The sequence below is a fragment of the Ascaphus truei genome, chromosome 5 (genome assembly GCF_040206685.1).
Source record: "Ascaphus truei isolate aAscTru1 chromosome 5, aAscTru1.hap1, whole genome shotgun sequence".
In the NCBI taxonomy this organism is placed as follows: Eukaryota; Metazoa; Chordata; class Amphibia; order Anura; family Ascaphidae; genus Ascaphus; species Ascaphus truei.
The window spans coordinates 72814221-72832030 of NC_134487.1; the positions used below are offsets into that span (position 1 = coordinate 72814221).

The window sequence follows — 17810 nt, forward strand, 5'->3', positions numbered from 1 at the left end:
CCTGTGTTTTTGTTTTTGAAGAGGCAAACATTATTCCTCTGGGCAGCTAAGAACTTTTGCTTATTTGCATGGTTTACATGCCTTTTTAGTAGGGTCTCCCCTTTCATGTTTATGTATTGTATTTTTAATGTTGCTGTGGGATATATATTTTCTCAACGAAAAGAAAAAGAAGAGTGTCCCAACTCAGCACTCAAGTATACTCGGAAAAAATATCAAAGAAAATTATGATTTATTTAACAGCACAAATAATCAAACATAAAATACAAAAAATATTTAAAAAAAACCCTGACATCCTCCTGTGATAGAATATGTATCAGACAGGGGAAATCCCCTATGAAGATACTGATGGACCCCTAATACCCAAGGCAAGGGGAAAAAGCCTATAAGCACAAAATATATGTAGAACAAGGGGTTATCAATAACCCCTTGAACCTACAAGGCCGGCCTCACCCCTAGTAAATATAAAACCACACAGCAAGCATAGATAACACATGCACCAGATTGCCTAATACATGCTGATGTCAAATACATATATTATATACATACACCGTAAATGCAGTTGGTATAATCAAGGCAAACCAGGCACAGTACCAAAAAGACTGTTAGTATGGGATCAACAATGGTTAACAGTTCACATCAGTTACCATAGTCCATGAGACCATCCATGCCACACTGTGATAGCAAAATGTCCAAGGGTAAAGATCTTCCAATTGAGGGGTAGCCTATCAGAAGGGGAAGGGGCTGTCACTTTGGAAATGCTTCCTACATTAGAAACATTAAAAATGTTTTTTGAACATCGGTTTTTAAACGCTACTTTTCTCATAGTACAGACCTGATTTTTTAAAAAAAAAAAAATTTTTTTTTTAACCCACACATGTAGGATATTGCTTGAATTGCTGCTTTAGGATGCAAACAATTTTAATTTTTTTAATTAAAATTGTTTGCATCCTAAAGCAGCAATTCAAGCAATATCCTACATGTGTGGGTTAAAAAAAAAAAAATCAGGTCTGTACTATGAGAAAGGTAGCGTTTAAAAACCGATGTTCAAAAAACATTTTTAATGTTTCTAATGTAGGAAGCATTTTCAAAGTGACAGCCCCTTCCCCTTCTGATAGGCTCTGGTTCTTGAGCCCTGCCCTGTCTCTCTAGAGCAGTGCACCAATTGTATCTGGTAACTGCCCAGTCACACTACATTGCCCACAATGCTGTGCAAGAACGGAATTAAATAACGCAAGCAATCGATTACAGGAGAACGGATCAATCTGCAACTTAGCTAATCACTTGTTAATGTGCAGATTGTATTAATGCACATATTGAATGGGAAAAAATATATATTTAAAAAAAAACTGCAGTTTGAACTGCAGCTTTAATACTAATCTGTTTTTTATAAATAAGATTGGTGTTCCCATGTTCTTCATTCACAGTGTTTGTCAAGAGTATTTTCTTAATGGAGGAAAGAGAAAAGCATTAGAAAAAGATGAAAGAAGAGCGGGCATAGTCACCCCAGCAGTAAATTATTTCCAGTCTACCAAGTGTGACGAACGTCTACTAGGCAAATCAAGTTTTTCTAATGTAAAAGCCCCGAACAAAGAGTAAGTATGTGTTTTTAAGGTTTTCTGTTTTATTAAAGTTCAATCCACCTAAGACACACTTAATGTATTAGTGTGTGTGTGTGTGTGTGTGTCACAGCATGTTTGATTTTAGAAATCTGCTTGTCTAATGACAGTATATGAATTAATTACATGGTTACTGTATTTGTTTTTTTCCTATTACAAAGTTTTAACCGCGCGTGTGTGTGTTCTGGTAATTACAATATCAAACTAACTTCTGGTTTTAGTGTTGCCACATCTTGGTGCTGCAACAGTACCTCAAATTAGAAGCCTGATAGAAATGTTCCTTGAAGCTCCAAAGTAATGTACCCCAGGGATATGTGGACTAAATCTGAAGACATAGCTATCCCCCAATGGCTCACACAACGCCCTCACAGGTCTATGAATCTCCCTTTCTTCACACCCCCTCCCCTCCTCATCTCCCCCCCCCCCCCCCGTCCTGTTCCACGCTCACTCCCCCCCCACCCACCTTAACACCAGATCCTCGGGAAGCGAAAATACTCAACGCACTTATGGGCCCGCACCCACCTGCCCTTGCCTCCGGATCCCCCCTAAGGGCCTTAAGCCCGATTGGCAGTTTCTAACTCCGGCTACAATCCCAGCAGATCTCTTCCCCTATCCATCATCCCCTCCCCTGCCCTCCACCCAGTTTGCTGACCCAATTCCACACTCTGGTACCTCCCTCGCTACTCAGAAAGGTAACCCGAGGCCACTTCGCATAGTAATACAACACAACCTAATTAGTGGGAAAAGGGAGGTCCTAAGATTGCCCCTCAAACATGGCGGCCATGACTGGTCAAACTCCAATCAAATTTGTTTCCCTTAATGTGAAGGGATTACAAAATATTAGGAAAAGGAAACTGGCTCTCCAAGAGATGAAAAGATCTCGAGGATGTTATATTCCTTCAGGAGACGCACTTCACAGGACTCGAGCCGCCCAAATCATTTAGCAATGCATTCCCAATGGGTTTCTACTTGTCTTTTAGTAGTAAGAGGAGAGGAGTTGCGATCCTAATCTGCCAAGGAACCCCATTCAATCTAGTCAAAACGGTTTCAGATCCAGGGGGTAGATTTCTAGTGGTATATGGCTCTCTCTCCGGCACGGCGATCGCTCTGATCAACTTATATGCGCCTAACGAAAACCAAACAGATTTCCTAAAAATGGTCCTAGGCAAAGTCGACCCCGCCTATCTGTCCTCAATGATAGTGGGAGGGTATATGAATATGGTTCTAAATCCGAATGAAGATAAGTCACCCTCTTTAAACCGCACACACGGTACTATCCCAGAAAACCAGGAAACAATTTAGAACTATAGTCGAAGAGTTCTCATTGGTAGACATTTGGAGATCCCAACATCAGGGCCAAAGGGACTACACTTTCTATTCCGCACCCCACCAGACCTATTCTCGCATTGATTACTTTCTGGCTACTAAAAATGTTCTGGAAGCCTCCTCAATTTCAGATATTGGTCGGATCACACCCCCATCACACTAACTCAGTCCCATTCATAGTCAAGCACCTTTATCTGGAAATTAAACGATTCCCTACTGAATCACCCGGACATAGAGAGAAATTAAAACAGCCCTATCTGAATATTTTACTATTAACTCAGGTTGTCCCGTCACCAGCGATACTCTGGGAGGCCCATAAGGCAGCAATCAGAGGCAATTTCATTTCGATTGCATCCCATAGAAAAAAGACTAAGCTAAAATTACTCAAAGACTTGACAGAGAAAATCATAATATTAGAGCAGCAACATAAAGCTAACCCATCGAGGAAAATCTATAAAACCTTGACCGCTGCCAGAAACAAGATTTAAAAAATCCAATTAGAGGATGTAGAAAAAGCCCAACTAAGGGGTGTTCAGAAGCGATCCCAAATCACGGCAATCAAGAATAGGTCTGGCAACAATTTATAATGATAAAAGGATTGCGAAGGAATTTACCAAATTTTATACCAATCTATATAATCTTAAAACCCAAGGAGGGTACCCCAGGACCTTAGCGTCGGCGGCAATTTCGGACTACCTAGACTCCCATTATTAACAGAGGAGGAAAACCAAAAACTGAATGGAAAAATAACACAGGCGTTGGCGGACGCTTTAAAGGCATTGAAAATCTCCAAAGCCCCTGGCCCTGATGGTTTCACCAATGTTTATTATAAGAGATTTCTGCCAATCTTGTCTACTCATTTGTTAGACCTGTTCAATTCCTTTATGGAAGGTGACCCAATACCAGCATCAATGTCACTAGCCAATCTAGCAATTATTCATAAGGAGGGCAGAGACCCGATGCAGTGTGGGAGTTACCACCCAATTTCTTTGTTAAATAATGACCTTAAACTGTACAGTAAAATACTAGCAAATAGATTGAACCCTATCCTACCCAGACTCATAAATATCGACCAAGTTGGGTTTGTCTCTGGCCGTCAAGCCTCAGACAATACTCGCAAAATAATAAATATAGTGGATCACATTAATCTCTCAAACACCAAGGCAGTTCTTGTAAGTTTAGACGCAGAGAAGGCGTTTGACAGAATTGATTGGTTATTTTTGACAAAACTATGCAAAAATACGGCTTTAGTGATACTTTTCACGAAGGGGTCAGGGCACTTTATCGCAATCCATCTGCGGTGGTTAAACTCCCAGGAGGCACAGCAAAGAAATTTGAAATAAAAAAACGGCACAAGTCAGAGTTGCCCCCTGTCCCCGCTCCTCTTCGCTCTGACAATTGAACCCTTAGCGGCCAAAATCCGCGACAGTATAAATATTCAGGGCGTACCAATCGGTGAGAGAAATTATAAAATCTCTCTATTTGCTGATGATATTATACTGACGCTGACCCACCCTCAAACCTCCCTCCCCAATCTCCATAAAGAATTGTTAGCCTTTGGCAAAATTTCAGGGTATAAAATTAACAATGACAAATCTGAAGCCCTAAATCTAAATTTATCAGAGCCAGAAGGTGGAGCTCCTCATACATTAAATACATGGGAGGAAATGTATCAGGAAGCTACCAAACGTTACATCGACACAACTATCCAACCCTATTTGGAAAAATTAAAGGATCTGGACAAGTGGGAGGGGTATCAGATCTCATGGATTGGGAGAATGATCTCGGTGAAGATGAATATACTCCCCAGATTGTTATATTTCTTTCAGACACTCCCGATCCATGTCCCTGGCTCTGAACTAAAAAAACATCCAAAATAAATTATTTAAATTTATTTGGCAGAGCAAAAGACCCAGGGTTGCAAGGTCAGTCCTTATGTCACCAAGAAGAAAAGGAGGTATGGGAGTGCCAGATATTGTAAAATACTATCAAGCGGCTCAGCTACGTCAAGTCGTAGTGTGGAACGCAGACCCAGACCAATACTGTTGGATAGATATTGAATCCCAGTACGCCAAAATGCCTTCTCTGCCCGCCTGCCTTTGGGGTATGGATAGAGGTGATAAACGGGCGTGCAAATTTGAACTTGGGGCGATGAGACACACTTGAAGTCTGGATGAAATGTAAAACTAAGTTCAAACTCACATCCACGGTCACAGCTCACCCCGATTTTATAAACAACCCCAAGTTTCCGCCGGGATGCGAACCTGGACAGTTTGAACAATTCAGATTGAAGGGGATCAGGGTGGTCGCTGACCTATTGAGCGATGGAAGGCTGCTGAGCTTTCAGGATTTACGTACCAAATACGAGGCATCAGAGCTAGGTGCATTCAAATATCTCCACATTCGACATTTCCTCCAAAAAATGTCCTCAACTTGAATTTCCCCCTCTCACAAACTTTGAGATGGTGTGCCAGGTTGACACGTCAAAAAGTTCTAATAACCAAAATATACGCTGAAATGGAAACATCAGCGCCCCCCCACCCCCCGCACATGACTATATGCTCAAGTGGGAAGCAGAATTGAACATAGTTATAGACAAAGAGGATTGGGAAGATATTTGGGACTCGGCCTCAGGAACTTCCATATGTACCACGTCAAAGGAAAATATTTACAAAATCTTGTTCCACTGGTATCTTACCCCAGTTAGACAAACAAATCTACCCCTTGGCATCAGATCTATGTTGTGGACAGAGAGGGGTCTTGGTTTGGGGTGGAAAGGGAGCGATCCAATCAGGAACACATGTGAATAAAAAACATAAAAAAACAATTGTGCAGTATGTTAATTCAGTGTGGACTAGATGCAGGTCTTGGCTCTTGAGGCTATTCTACTTACAACAGCAATTGGTATTTAAAGCTTTTGTCTGACTTAGTCAGGAGATATGAAGATGGTTGATATTCTTTTTAGGTATGTATTTTCCCTAATCGTTTCTCCTGCAGATAGGCTGTTCCAGAGATGATGATACTCAATTCCCCATGTGGTAATATGCAATAGAGAAACAGAAACGCCCAATGGTGCAGGTTGCAAAAACAGTGGCTTTTATATGACTAAGGGATAAGAGATGTACTCACAATTGGTACAAACAATATGTACATATAAAGGTATCTTTGATAACAAGGTGCTCGTGTTCGTGGCAGTGTTTTCTCCCTATCCTCCTCTGTTTGTGATTGTGACGCGCTGGGAGAAAGTCTGTGGGAGAGTTGAAGCGTCCGGCGTCTTCTCGTGAAGGCAGCTGCAGCAAATGATTTAGCTCTACGCGTTTCGCTGTTGAACACGTAGAGCTAAATCATTTGTTGCAGCTGCCTTCACGAGAAGACGCCGGACGCTTCAACTCTCCCACAGACTTTCTCCCAGCGCGTCACAATCACAAACAGAGGAGGATAGGGAGAAAACACTGCCACGAACACGAGCACCTTGTTATCAAAGATACCTTTATATGTACATATTGTTTGTACCAATTGTGAGTACATCTCTTATCCCTTAGTCATATAAAAGCCACTGTTTTTGCAACCTGCACCATTGGGCGTTTCTGTTTCTCTATTGCATATTACCACATGGGGAATTGAGTATCATCATCTCTGGAACAGCCTATCTGCAGGAGAAACGATTGGGGAAAATACATACCTAAAAAGAATATCAACCATCTTCATATCTCCTGACTAAGTCAGACAAAAGCTTTAAATACCAATTGCTGTTGTAAGTAGAATAGCCTCAAGAGCCAAGACCTGCATCTAGTCCACACTGAATTAACATACTGCACAATTATTGTTTTTTTATGTTTTTTATTCACATGATGTGTTCCTGATTGGATCGCTCCCTTTCCACCCCAAACCAAGACTGCATTCGTGGGAAATCTTAGTACATTTCCTGGAGAGGTTGAGAAGTACAGGTATACCCCACTTTAAGTACACTCACTTTAAGTACACTCGCGAGTAAGTACATATCGCCCAATAGGCAAATGGCAGCTCACGCATGCGCCTGTCATCACGTCCTGAACAGCAATACCGGCTCCCTACCTGTACCAAAGCTGTGCGCAAGCGAGGAGACTATAGAGCCTGTTACAAATGCATTATTTACATCAGTTATGCACGTATATAACGATTGCAGTACAGTACATGCATCGATAAGTGGGAAAAGGGAGTGCTTCACTTTAAGTACATTTTCGCTTTACATACATGCTCCGGTCCCATTGCGTACGTTAATGCGGGGTATGCCTGTATCTTGTTGGGTAACATCTAATGTTTATTTCTGTTGTATTTATATATCACTGTTGATTTGCACGGGCGCCACAGTTTCCTTTGAAATCATTTAAGTACATTGTGGACAGAGAGGGAACATGGCCCACATTTGGTGGTCATGTCCAAGAATTCAGGAATTTTGGCTTCCAATACAAATTCAAATAAACGAGGTAACCAACCTCACTGTCCCCGTTGATCCGCTAACCTTCCTACTGGGCAGGCCGATAGAGGAAATTGACAGCCCAGTATGGAAATTAATCTCCTTAATTTTAACAGCGGCAAGGTGTGCGGTGGCGTTCTCCTGGAAAAAGGTATTACCTCCCTCCAAACAGATGGTTAAAAGAAGAATAGACGAGGTTATGTTGATGTTGATTAACAGCGTTTCTCAAACGTAAGACCGAGGGATTCTACAAAATCTGGGAACCTTGGCTTAGCCACTAACCCTACCTAATAAAAAAAAAAAAAAAACCCCATTTAAATAGATACCATGGGTGAAGCGAAGTCCTCAGGTAGATGGGTTCTAGCAACTGGAGACGGGTCCTCCCACCCCCGTTCCCGCCACACCCTCCCCATCCTCCCTCCCCCCCCCTCTCTTTTTCTGACCTTTCTTTCACTGGTCCACTATGTGGCCCAGAGGTCTCGCCTCTCTTGGCGATGCTTTCTTTCTGTCCTTTAACCATCAAAAAGACAAAAAAACTTCTTGTATTAGGCTGATTTTGCTTGTTATGTCTGTATTTTTGAATATTGCCTAATAAAAACATTTGAAAAAAAAAATGTAAATGCACAAAACACCTGATTAGTCTAAAATATAATGTAAGCGTAAAATATGGAGCCATTATGCTCATGTCATGAAACGTCAAAAGGTGATTTAAAGCTATATTAACACTTCTATAATAAAAACAAACGGCACTCATACATATATTCAAATAAATGTGCTCTAAATTTACAATGCACAACTGAGGAAATATGTACTTTCATAAGTCATGCAGAACAAATGCCATGTCCCTATTTGTTTTTTTTTTGTTTTTTTGAACGGGTGACACCCTGGGTCTGAACCGCACTATTTTCCGCTCCTTACCGGTGTTGAAGCCCCTCTAGTGGGAACAAAATGACTTGACATATTGTGTCCTGCGGGCCAATGTAAATTTATTTTGCCATTTCCTGCTGGATGGTTATGAAAATTCCCTGCTTCAACACTGATAAGTTAAAGGTCTGTCTGTCTGTCTCTGGGGGTCCCTGGGCTGAAAATACTGCGAGTCGACTCTCCCGCACCATTCAAATCCAGTTAAATTACCTTTAGAAAACGGGTGGGATTGCTGCTTGAAAGTGACCAATATGTGCATCCCAGATCTCAGGTGTTCAGCATGTAGCAACACCTATAACACAGGGATTTCATAATATATATTTAAAAGACCACCGAGTGAGTAGTTTAAACTTTTTTTTTTTTTTTTTTTTTTTTTTTTTTAAAGCCCTAATAACTATTTTGGTACTGGAGAAGTGTACATTTATTAGAAATTGACTCAATTTAATAGACAAAGATTATTATTTATTTTTTTAATAGCTAAAACTGCTATAGAGCTTTAAATACCACTTTTTTATAAATATATTTTTTTTATCTCTCTCTATATCTATATCTAGACAAATACCCAGTGCTACAACAAATATATGACAATTTTTTAATGGTTTGTTTAAAAACATTGCAAAACAGGTGGAAGGCGCCTGTGAGGATTAAATTATCTAAGTAATTATCTTGTTGGTCCAGTAAAATAAATTACGTGTGTATCCATCAGGTGAACAAGACCAGCATATAAAGTTAAGCAAAGACTATTTGATTGAAAGCCACACTAACAGTGATTTATTTTGTATACAAAGGAATTGAATAACCTTGTTTTTAAAGCTGTTGGAAGGAAGATGGGGCACTTTTTTATTTCCTGCTAGAACAAAGATTTAAAATGACACATTGTCTCCAAGTGGAGTCAACCTGTCTATCCACAGGTGTACATTGCTATGTTTAAGCCCTTGGGTGCCCTATGGACCTAGCTACTACATCATGTCTGGAACTCAAGGGCCCCCATTACAAAGTAGTTACATGCTACAGACCCTCCTCGTTTTTTATAGAGATGTTTAGAACGCTATCTGACGTTAATTGAAACGGAAGAGAACAACTTCTGTTCTGTCATCAGTGGCGGAGCAGTCACGTGATCACGGATGCCGTGGCTCCTCTGGCACTAAGAGTTGCATTAACACCTCGTGTCTCGTTGGAGGCAATCTAAGCAGCTTACACGTGTGGAGGTTTTTTGTTTTTTTTTAAATATATGCAACCTTGGTTTCTTTAGTTTTCACCAATTACCTAAGCTGCAGATCGATTCGTTCTCCCGTGATCGATAAGCAAAGATTCTGTTTCCCAGGGTTCACTGGCTCTATGGTTCAATGACTGCCTTTCAGTTTCAAATCAATCGTTCAGTCAATGTAACTCAGCAGCAACAATGTATTCTTATATTACTAAGGTAACATTGGCTATTAGTTTACAGCTCAAACTGCTGGAAATATTGGCACCAAATTAACCCAAACAGGAAAGGATTACAAGTATTTTGCATTGCTGTGGAGGTGTAAAGTTATAGAAATACAAACAATGCTCAGTATATTAACTCATCAAAAATGGATTGCTTGGATTTCTCCTTTTTAAAAATCAATTTAATTGTTCATATTTATTAGTGTCAGGCCTAAATTCACATGGTTTTGAAATATGCTGTAGAACTCTGAAGCCCTAAAAGCATATGTGAAATTATAAGCCATTGAATAGCTCAAATGTAAAAAATAAACATTTGCATGGGGTGTTGGAAGTGTCTAAAAAAAAAAAAATAAAAAAAAAAAAAAAAGCGCAAAGCTTCCTATGGATGCTGCTGACAATCAAAAGTCATTTAAGATTCCATGGTTGCCACAGACTACCTTATGTACAGCACTTTGAGAAAGAAACATGTATTGTATAAGATGGGCCAGACGTCCCATATATACGGGATTGTCCCTTTATTTCATTGAATGGTCCTATTGTCCAAGAAAGGTCTGTCGGGACGCTTACTTGTCCCGTATTTTAGTGTCATGATGTGAACATGAAATGCCTGAACTTAAAATTGCATTAATCAGTCATAACAACGTAATGGATATTTACTCAAGTGTAAAAGTTACCTTTTCCGATAGATGTTACTTTACTAAATTATTCCTAATACCTTGACACCCACCCCTATAGGCTTTACTTTTTCTCCCATCACTGCTTGTTAGTTCAGTGTCTCTCCCCGCCAGACCATGAACCGAGATGATAAAAACCTGAGAATATATAGCTGTCAAGCTGCAGATACCATTAAGCTTAAAGCGGTTGCAAATCTTTCATCACTTATCAGGGCAAATAGACTAGTGTTAAAGTTCAACTGTGTCTATTGCTTTGTTTTTGTTCAGAAATACTCTTTACCCAATTAATACTGATGCTGAAAATTGTACCTTTTATCGACAACTATTCTAAACAGTGGGATTTTATTAAGAAAGGGAAGCTGACTGCAAACTATGCAGATATTTTGCATTGCAATTGTGAAGGTCGGTCATTAACTCATTATGACACCACACTTTCATGTCTGGATTTCAGCATACTGTATTATAAAAACAAATGTGGCAACCCTAGTTTAAGATCACCCAGATGTATTGCCCAATGCTTTTGAGGAAGGGTTCCCCTTCGGATCAAAACGTCAGATAAATATATCTGTGTCATCTTACATATACAATTGTAATTTCTGTCTTACTGACCTGGTTGGGTTCTTATTGGACTACATATTAGGTCATTAAGTATAGGGGGCACTGTGCCAAACAGCAAAAAAGACAGCATGGCAAAATATATTTTTAGCATGGCCAGAGAGCCGTAGCATGACCAATACAGGAGTAGTAAAAAAATAACCTTATTTGAGGTGCCTTTAGGACATATACCTTCCAGATCTCCAACTGTGCTTCCAATAACCCTAGTTGTCTGGTAAAAAAAATCTAACATGGTAGTGTAGAATTCCTGCATTTACACTGTCACATTACCAGAGCTTCTCTATAGGTTCCATAATGGAACTACACAGTCTGTGTGAACTAGTGGCAATGATGAATTCAATGCGTTCAACCTTAATGGCTTTAAAAAAAAATAAACATGATCTGTGCCAGGCTGGCAGGTCTAACAATAAATAGGTTTAAAGAAATAAAATATATTTTAAGTCTGTTTGTCAGAAGGAGAACCACTGCAGTCCAAAGAATCCGTAGTACCGTGCACTACCTGTATCTCCAAGCTGCATTGCTGCCTTTTGGTAGCGGTTGATCTTACTTATGCGAGAAATGTGTGCTATTTTTAATAAGGCTTGTTATACTTCCTTTGTATATGCACTTGGTTTCCTGTATTTTTTAGCTTAAAAAAAAGTGTTTTTGTAAATATACTTTATAAAATGTTTTGTAAATTGAGAATCTGCATTTGCAATAAACAGTGACAAATGAGGCTGCAGTTTTAATTCCCTAAGGCTGCGTCCATAGTAATTTGAGCCGTGCAGGTGCTTTCCCTGCTCACGTGACAGGCCTGTCGCGCCAAGTAATCAGTTTGGACTGATTTCTTGCGCAAACGCGCGTCCCCTCCCGCTTCCACATGCGTGCGCACGGTCTGCCCGAACATGGACACAGCCTTATTCTCTACTCTTGTTTGCCGCTCTCCTTTTTTGTAGCTTGTACTCTGCTTAATAGCACCAGTCCAGGGTATATAGTTTAGTCAATAAATATGATCTTAGATTTTTGAAATGTACATTGATTCTTTAGAACAGATGTTCCCAACTCCAGTCATCAAGGACCATTAAGGATACCCCTGCTTTAGCACTGGAGGTTCAGTCAAAATGATTGGGTCACTTGTGCAAATGAGAATAGCCTTAAAACCTGCACTGTTGGTGGTCCTTGAGTTGGGAACCTCTGCTTTAGAACATGATCCCAATCTCTCATAGTTTGGGGTACTAGTCCATTGGGTTCATCCCTTCCACCTTCCCCAATTCTCTTCCAATATTCCTCCCCTAATTAAAAAAAAAAAAAAAATGACCCGCCCCCTTGATTTATTATTGAAGTATTAGCTCACCACTTCCATAATATTATGTATTCTAATTCCTCACATTTCCTTTTTGGCTTTTTTCTGTAGCCGCCTCCCTCACATTTTTGCTTTTTTGAAATTAAATTTGAAATTTGAGGGGGGGGGGGGGGGGAGAGGTTAATTTGTTGGCATAGATATAAAACCAGAAATGAGAGCATCTAGTGTGGCCAGGCTTCCAGGGCCTTTTCAATTTGAACCCTCTGCCAGCGAAAGTTAAACTTCTCACCTACTACCACATGGCTGAATTCTGCTCTTGGCATGTTATTACAGCAGCAGTACATATTTATTCATGCATGAACAAAGCATACTAACAAACAGTTGTAAATTAATTAGAGTCCTTATTTTAGCTTGACTAATTGCTCTAGCTAGTGGACAGATGAATTGTAGCAGTCTTCGTGCCATATGCTTTTTCTTGCTTTGTAAAAATGATTTTATGCAGTGTACAATGAATATACATTTATAGTGGAATAGCGTTGAGGTAGAAGATCAAACTTATTTTCTGCTGCACAAAATACTCTGAATTGGTGCCCACTTAGAGAAACTCACAGCTCTTATCCAGAAATTTAGTAATATAGAAGAGAACCAAAAAAATAGTGGTCCTCTAAGGAGGTGAAACAGCAGGACTGGCTGAACACTATATCGGCACTTCTCAGGCTGAGATGCCCACTAACCCCCACAACCCTGTGTCGAACTTACCCATTGTACTGTGTAGAAATGATGCTCTGTTCATGCTTTGGCAATACTGCAATGTTTCTGTAATGCCAATAAAGCTGATTTGATATATAATAACTAGCAAAGAAATACAGTGTTTTTGAAACGACCTTAAGCGTTTCGCCTAACTGGCTTTGAGGCTCTCCGCAATACACCCGGTCTTAACCCCTTCAGTGTCACCGAGGACAGCCACGCATTGTGTTGCAATGTTGCTGACCCATTTTGATATACGAGGGGTTAAAGCAGTGTAATCATTTTGTCCTCCTTTTTTCTTGACCATGTTGGAGAATTCATGCACTGTATGTGCTTATGCGTTTGATTTCATTGCAATGTAAAGGAAAGTTGCCATTTCTTCTGCGATTTTAGAAATGTACACACAATCGCACAGATTCAGCAGATTGACGATATTCGGAGGAACTACATACATTTTTGTTGGTTTAGGAGTTACCATGGGAACAAGTCATTTCAGGCAAAACTTTTGCTTGACATTCTTGTGCATAGTTCTTAATCTGTTTTATTCATCAGTTCTACATTTGTCCGTGCCCTGAGATGACTAAAGATTAACTTCATGTGTATAGATAAATGTCTCCAGAAACAACCTTCACACTTTACACAAGCTTCTTAATTCCGTGGTTTTAACTTACTTTATTCGTGCATGGTTTTCAACGTTGTAAGACGTGGAGCCCTCTTAAATAGACATTGTAATCTTGAGTTTGATTGCAACATTTGATTGTCGAGCACTCTTGCTTTCGAATGCCAGGATAAAGATGTGTTCTTAATTTCCTCACTCCCCCCTCCTCCCCCCCCCCCCCCCAAAAAAAAGCTAAATGTGAGTTTGACAATGTATGTTTAAGGAAGATCAATAAATTAGGTTCTTTAAAAAAATGGTGTATTTGCTAGTACATTTTGACTTTGTAACCCTTGCAAATGACCAGTGACGGAAATAGCTGTAGTGTTAAAGATTGGCAATTGATTAGAAAAACCATTGACCAATATAAATAAATGAAAATAATATTTTACGCTTGACCCTTACATTTTACAATGTACAGTACATGTATAATTTAAAACTCCACATTTTTAGATTTACAATTGATTTTCAATTAACGCAAACCAATATTCTTACTCGAACATGCTTTTAATCAGTGGTTTTCAAACCTCTCCTCGAACCTTGGCCAGACCAGAGAGGCAACCACCCAACTTTCTATGCAAATTACGAACATTAACCTGTGTGTAAGAGTGAAGAAAGGGCTTTTAACTGTATGTAACACTTTTAATATATACTTGTTTGTCTTGTGTGTTTTTTTTTTTTTTTAAGATCATTACATCTTCCTGGGAAACTTAGATTGCTGGATGTTGGAAGCTGCTTTAACCCATTTTTGAAGTTTGACGAATTCCTGACGGTTGGCATTGACATTGTCCCTGCTGTGGAGGTAATCGTCCTGTTTTGCATAGATTTAGATCAATTTTCACTAACCATACATGCTCTATTTTTGCTGCCATTGAGGCCAAGGAGTACATTTCTGGAAGCTTAATATTACCAGTAGAAATATTGTTTTGCTCACCAAGGGCTGCTAACAGGTCAGGATTTCTGGATATCCCTCCTTCAGCACAGGTGGCTCAGTAAGTTGACGACTGAGCTACCTGTGCTGAAGCAGAGATCCTTCAAAACCTGACCTTTTAGCAGCCCTTAAAGTCTGTACTTTGCTACCTCTGACCTAGATCAATAACCAACAATTGTGACTCTTGGTGTGAATATCGTTGGTGATTTTTTTTTTTTTACATTTTAGTTTACTAGTAATTCTATGCAAAAGTATGATGTATTCTACACTGTTCTTTAACTGTGTAATTGTGATCATCACATACATAAAGGAAGAAGAAAGCTAATGGTCACAGCCTATAAAATGGTGATTAAAATTAATTACACTGACCTACAAAGTAGATTGTAGCACTGTAATTCGTTGTATGCTATTTATATATTGGAAAGTAGCATCAGTGTACAAAGCATCCAGATGTCTCATACAAGTGAAAAAAACAGTTATGCTGCAAAAGAATACACTTTATTTTAATTGGTTCTACGTGAACATTTTTGAGTAGGTGTTTTTCATACTTATTAACCCTTATGTTATTGTTGGTGTTGTACAAAATTGGGCACATTTTATAGCTGGCTGCACATTTTATAGCTGGCTAAGGAAATTGAACACGTGTGTGCATGCATAGGTAAGTGCTATAAACTTAAATGGAAAGTATGAAATCTGTATCTGCTTGTGATCTAAACAAATGTGAGTCCATACAAGACCTCTTTAGATACCAAACTCCTTTTATATCCATGATGCATTCTCATGTTCACTAAAAGGCATGACTAGGAGTGCACTAATTTAGAAGGATCGCATAAATGGAAGAGGTAGTGTAAATCTATTGTCATGTTTAAATGTAAATACTACTGTAAGAAGATATTTGAGGAGGGGTTAGTGAAATAGCTGTATGGGTTGCCATGGAATCAAAACATTACTAATCGTGAAACTTATTGTGCAAATGGAAAGGACAGAATAACTGTAATTAGGGTTGATTTCAGTTATGCTAACAAATGATCAACACTATCTTAGCCGAATCGGCACTATACTTTAATGTCGGTTATTACCGCCGCAACAGCGAGGATCGTGCTTTGACTCGCGGCCATTGACGGTAGTGGTGTTTATTAGCAGTAAAACTGCAGAAACCTAGTTACTTTTTAATTACTAAAATACATTTCTATGGCACAAATAACCTGAGGAACAGACTAGACCTATACTACACTGCATCTTCTCAAAGCCACGATTCTACTGATACAATCCTATCACAATAGTTCCTAGAGGTTTTAATATGGTGTCATTCAAATTAATTTCTCTAATCGCATTACTTGGTAACACAAACCGTTAATTTTAGAGATGTGTAACATTGCGTAAGGAACAGCCTCCAATTAAGGAGTCCAATATAACAGATAAATGCAGGTCGTAAGTACATTGTGGATATTTACAGTAATCTGTGTAAAAGCATGATGTAAGAAAGATATAAAATAACAACACATTGAAACATTGCATGTGATTTAAATTAAAGCAAGAATGGATGGAGGTATGACTTCAAAACAAATGAATTTAACAAACGTTTCAAAGGGAAATCAGAATAACAAAATAGAATACGAAAAGAGTTCCAAGCCAAAAGTAAGCAATAGATTTTTTCAAACATTAATATTAAAAGGGTTAGAAAAGAGATAAGTAAATTAAGTGATGGGCAAGCAAATTATGGGCTATCGAGAAACCAGAGTAAATTAAACATCTTATTTGCCTCTGCATTTACTCTGTATCATGCTCTGTTTTGTTAGCGACCAAAGTGTACTGTATGTTAATCTTGGTAAAAAGTCCCGATCCTAAATCACTTGTACCACCATGCGGTAAAAAGGGTATTCGTTGACTTAATAGTGATAGTTTAAAAAAAAAAAAACTTAAAGAAAACTAAAGATTAAAGGTGTATATAAAAGACCCATTCACTGGAGGCTTCCTAAGACGAGTCTTACCTGATTCATTTGTTCTTAATATTATTATACGTTCAATCGGCTCACTATTAGCCCTTGTTGACATCCAGTGGTTGTGTTTATCTTATTTGTCAGTTTCACATTATTTTCACACCTATAATCCAAAATGTTTAGACACAAGTTTTGTTTTTTGTTTTTTGTTAGATTAGACTCCAATAGTTGTTGCATTTAAACTTCATTGTATTTAGTTTAATGAGCATTAAAGTAATTGGAACAGAAGTAATTGGTGAGTAATTACTGAACATTAAGTAATTGGAACAGAAGAAGAATTCCTCCCTTTGTGACGTTAATAGGCGGGTCATGAGCATGGAGTGCTTCAAAAAATATTCCAAAATACTTGTGTGGAAATGAGGGATGGATTATTGTAAAACTAACTATTAAGGAAAACTGTATTTATTTATTTTTAGTATAATTGTAAGTTGTGCATTCATTCTTTTGTTGCAGTACAAACTTTGATAACTACTGTATATCCTCCCATTTAAATAAAAGTAGAAAAGACTAATAAATGACAGGTACTTTAGGATGACTCCCTACCTTTTTTTTGTTAATTTTGATTGTGTGAAGATTATATAATTTGTACAGAGTTTGTCTAAAGAAGATTACAGATTAAAGATAGGACTCATTGGAAAAGAAAGAAGTTCCTGATTTCCTCAGAGTGGAAACATGCTTGGATGAAACAACCACATGTGTTCCATGTAACTCTGGTGTTCCACAGGCTTTCACTGAGACCTGATTTGAAAATAGCTAATTTTCTATTCAACTATTTTCTGTTTAGCCTTTTTTCTTAAGTTCATTATTCATACATGATACACTTTGTAAATAAAACAATTTATTTGTCACAATGTCATTCCACAGCAATAGTATATATATATATATATATATATATATATATTTATTTTTTTTAACCATAGGATATAGTTTAGGGGTCCCACAGATGCACACTCATTTTTTTTTAAGGGGTTCTTTATATTCACAATGTCATGAGTTCCACCGGTTTTAAAAAATTGAAACCCACTTTAGTAGGATGGTGTTCACTACTGTCAACTAAAAATGACTATCTTGGTTTTAAAAGTTCAGTATGTGTAGATGCTGACATTTTCAAGCGATTGCATGCTCATTCTACATAAATATTTTGTTGGCTTAGCGA

At 38.6% G+C, this 17810-nt stretch overlaps 1 protein-coding gene across 1 annotated transcript in view; it reads left to right on the forward strand.

Annotated features, from left to right (window-relative positions):
* Positions 1–17810, forward strand: part of SAMTOR (S-adenosylmethionine sensor upstream of mTORC1) — a 47335-nt gene that overhangs the window by 27468 nt on the left and 2057 nt on the right. The window contains 2 exon segments of the mRNA XM_075600017.1: positions 1425–1592; positions 14411–14525. Coding sequence (XP_075456132.1) covers positions 1425–1592; positions 14411–14525 — 283 coding nt within the window.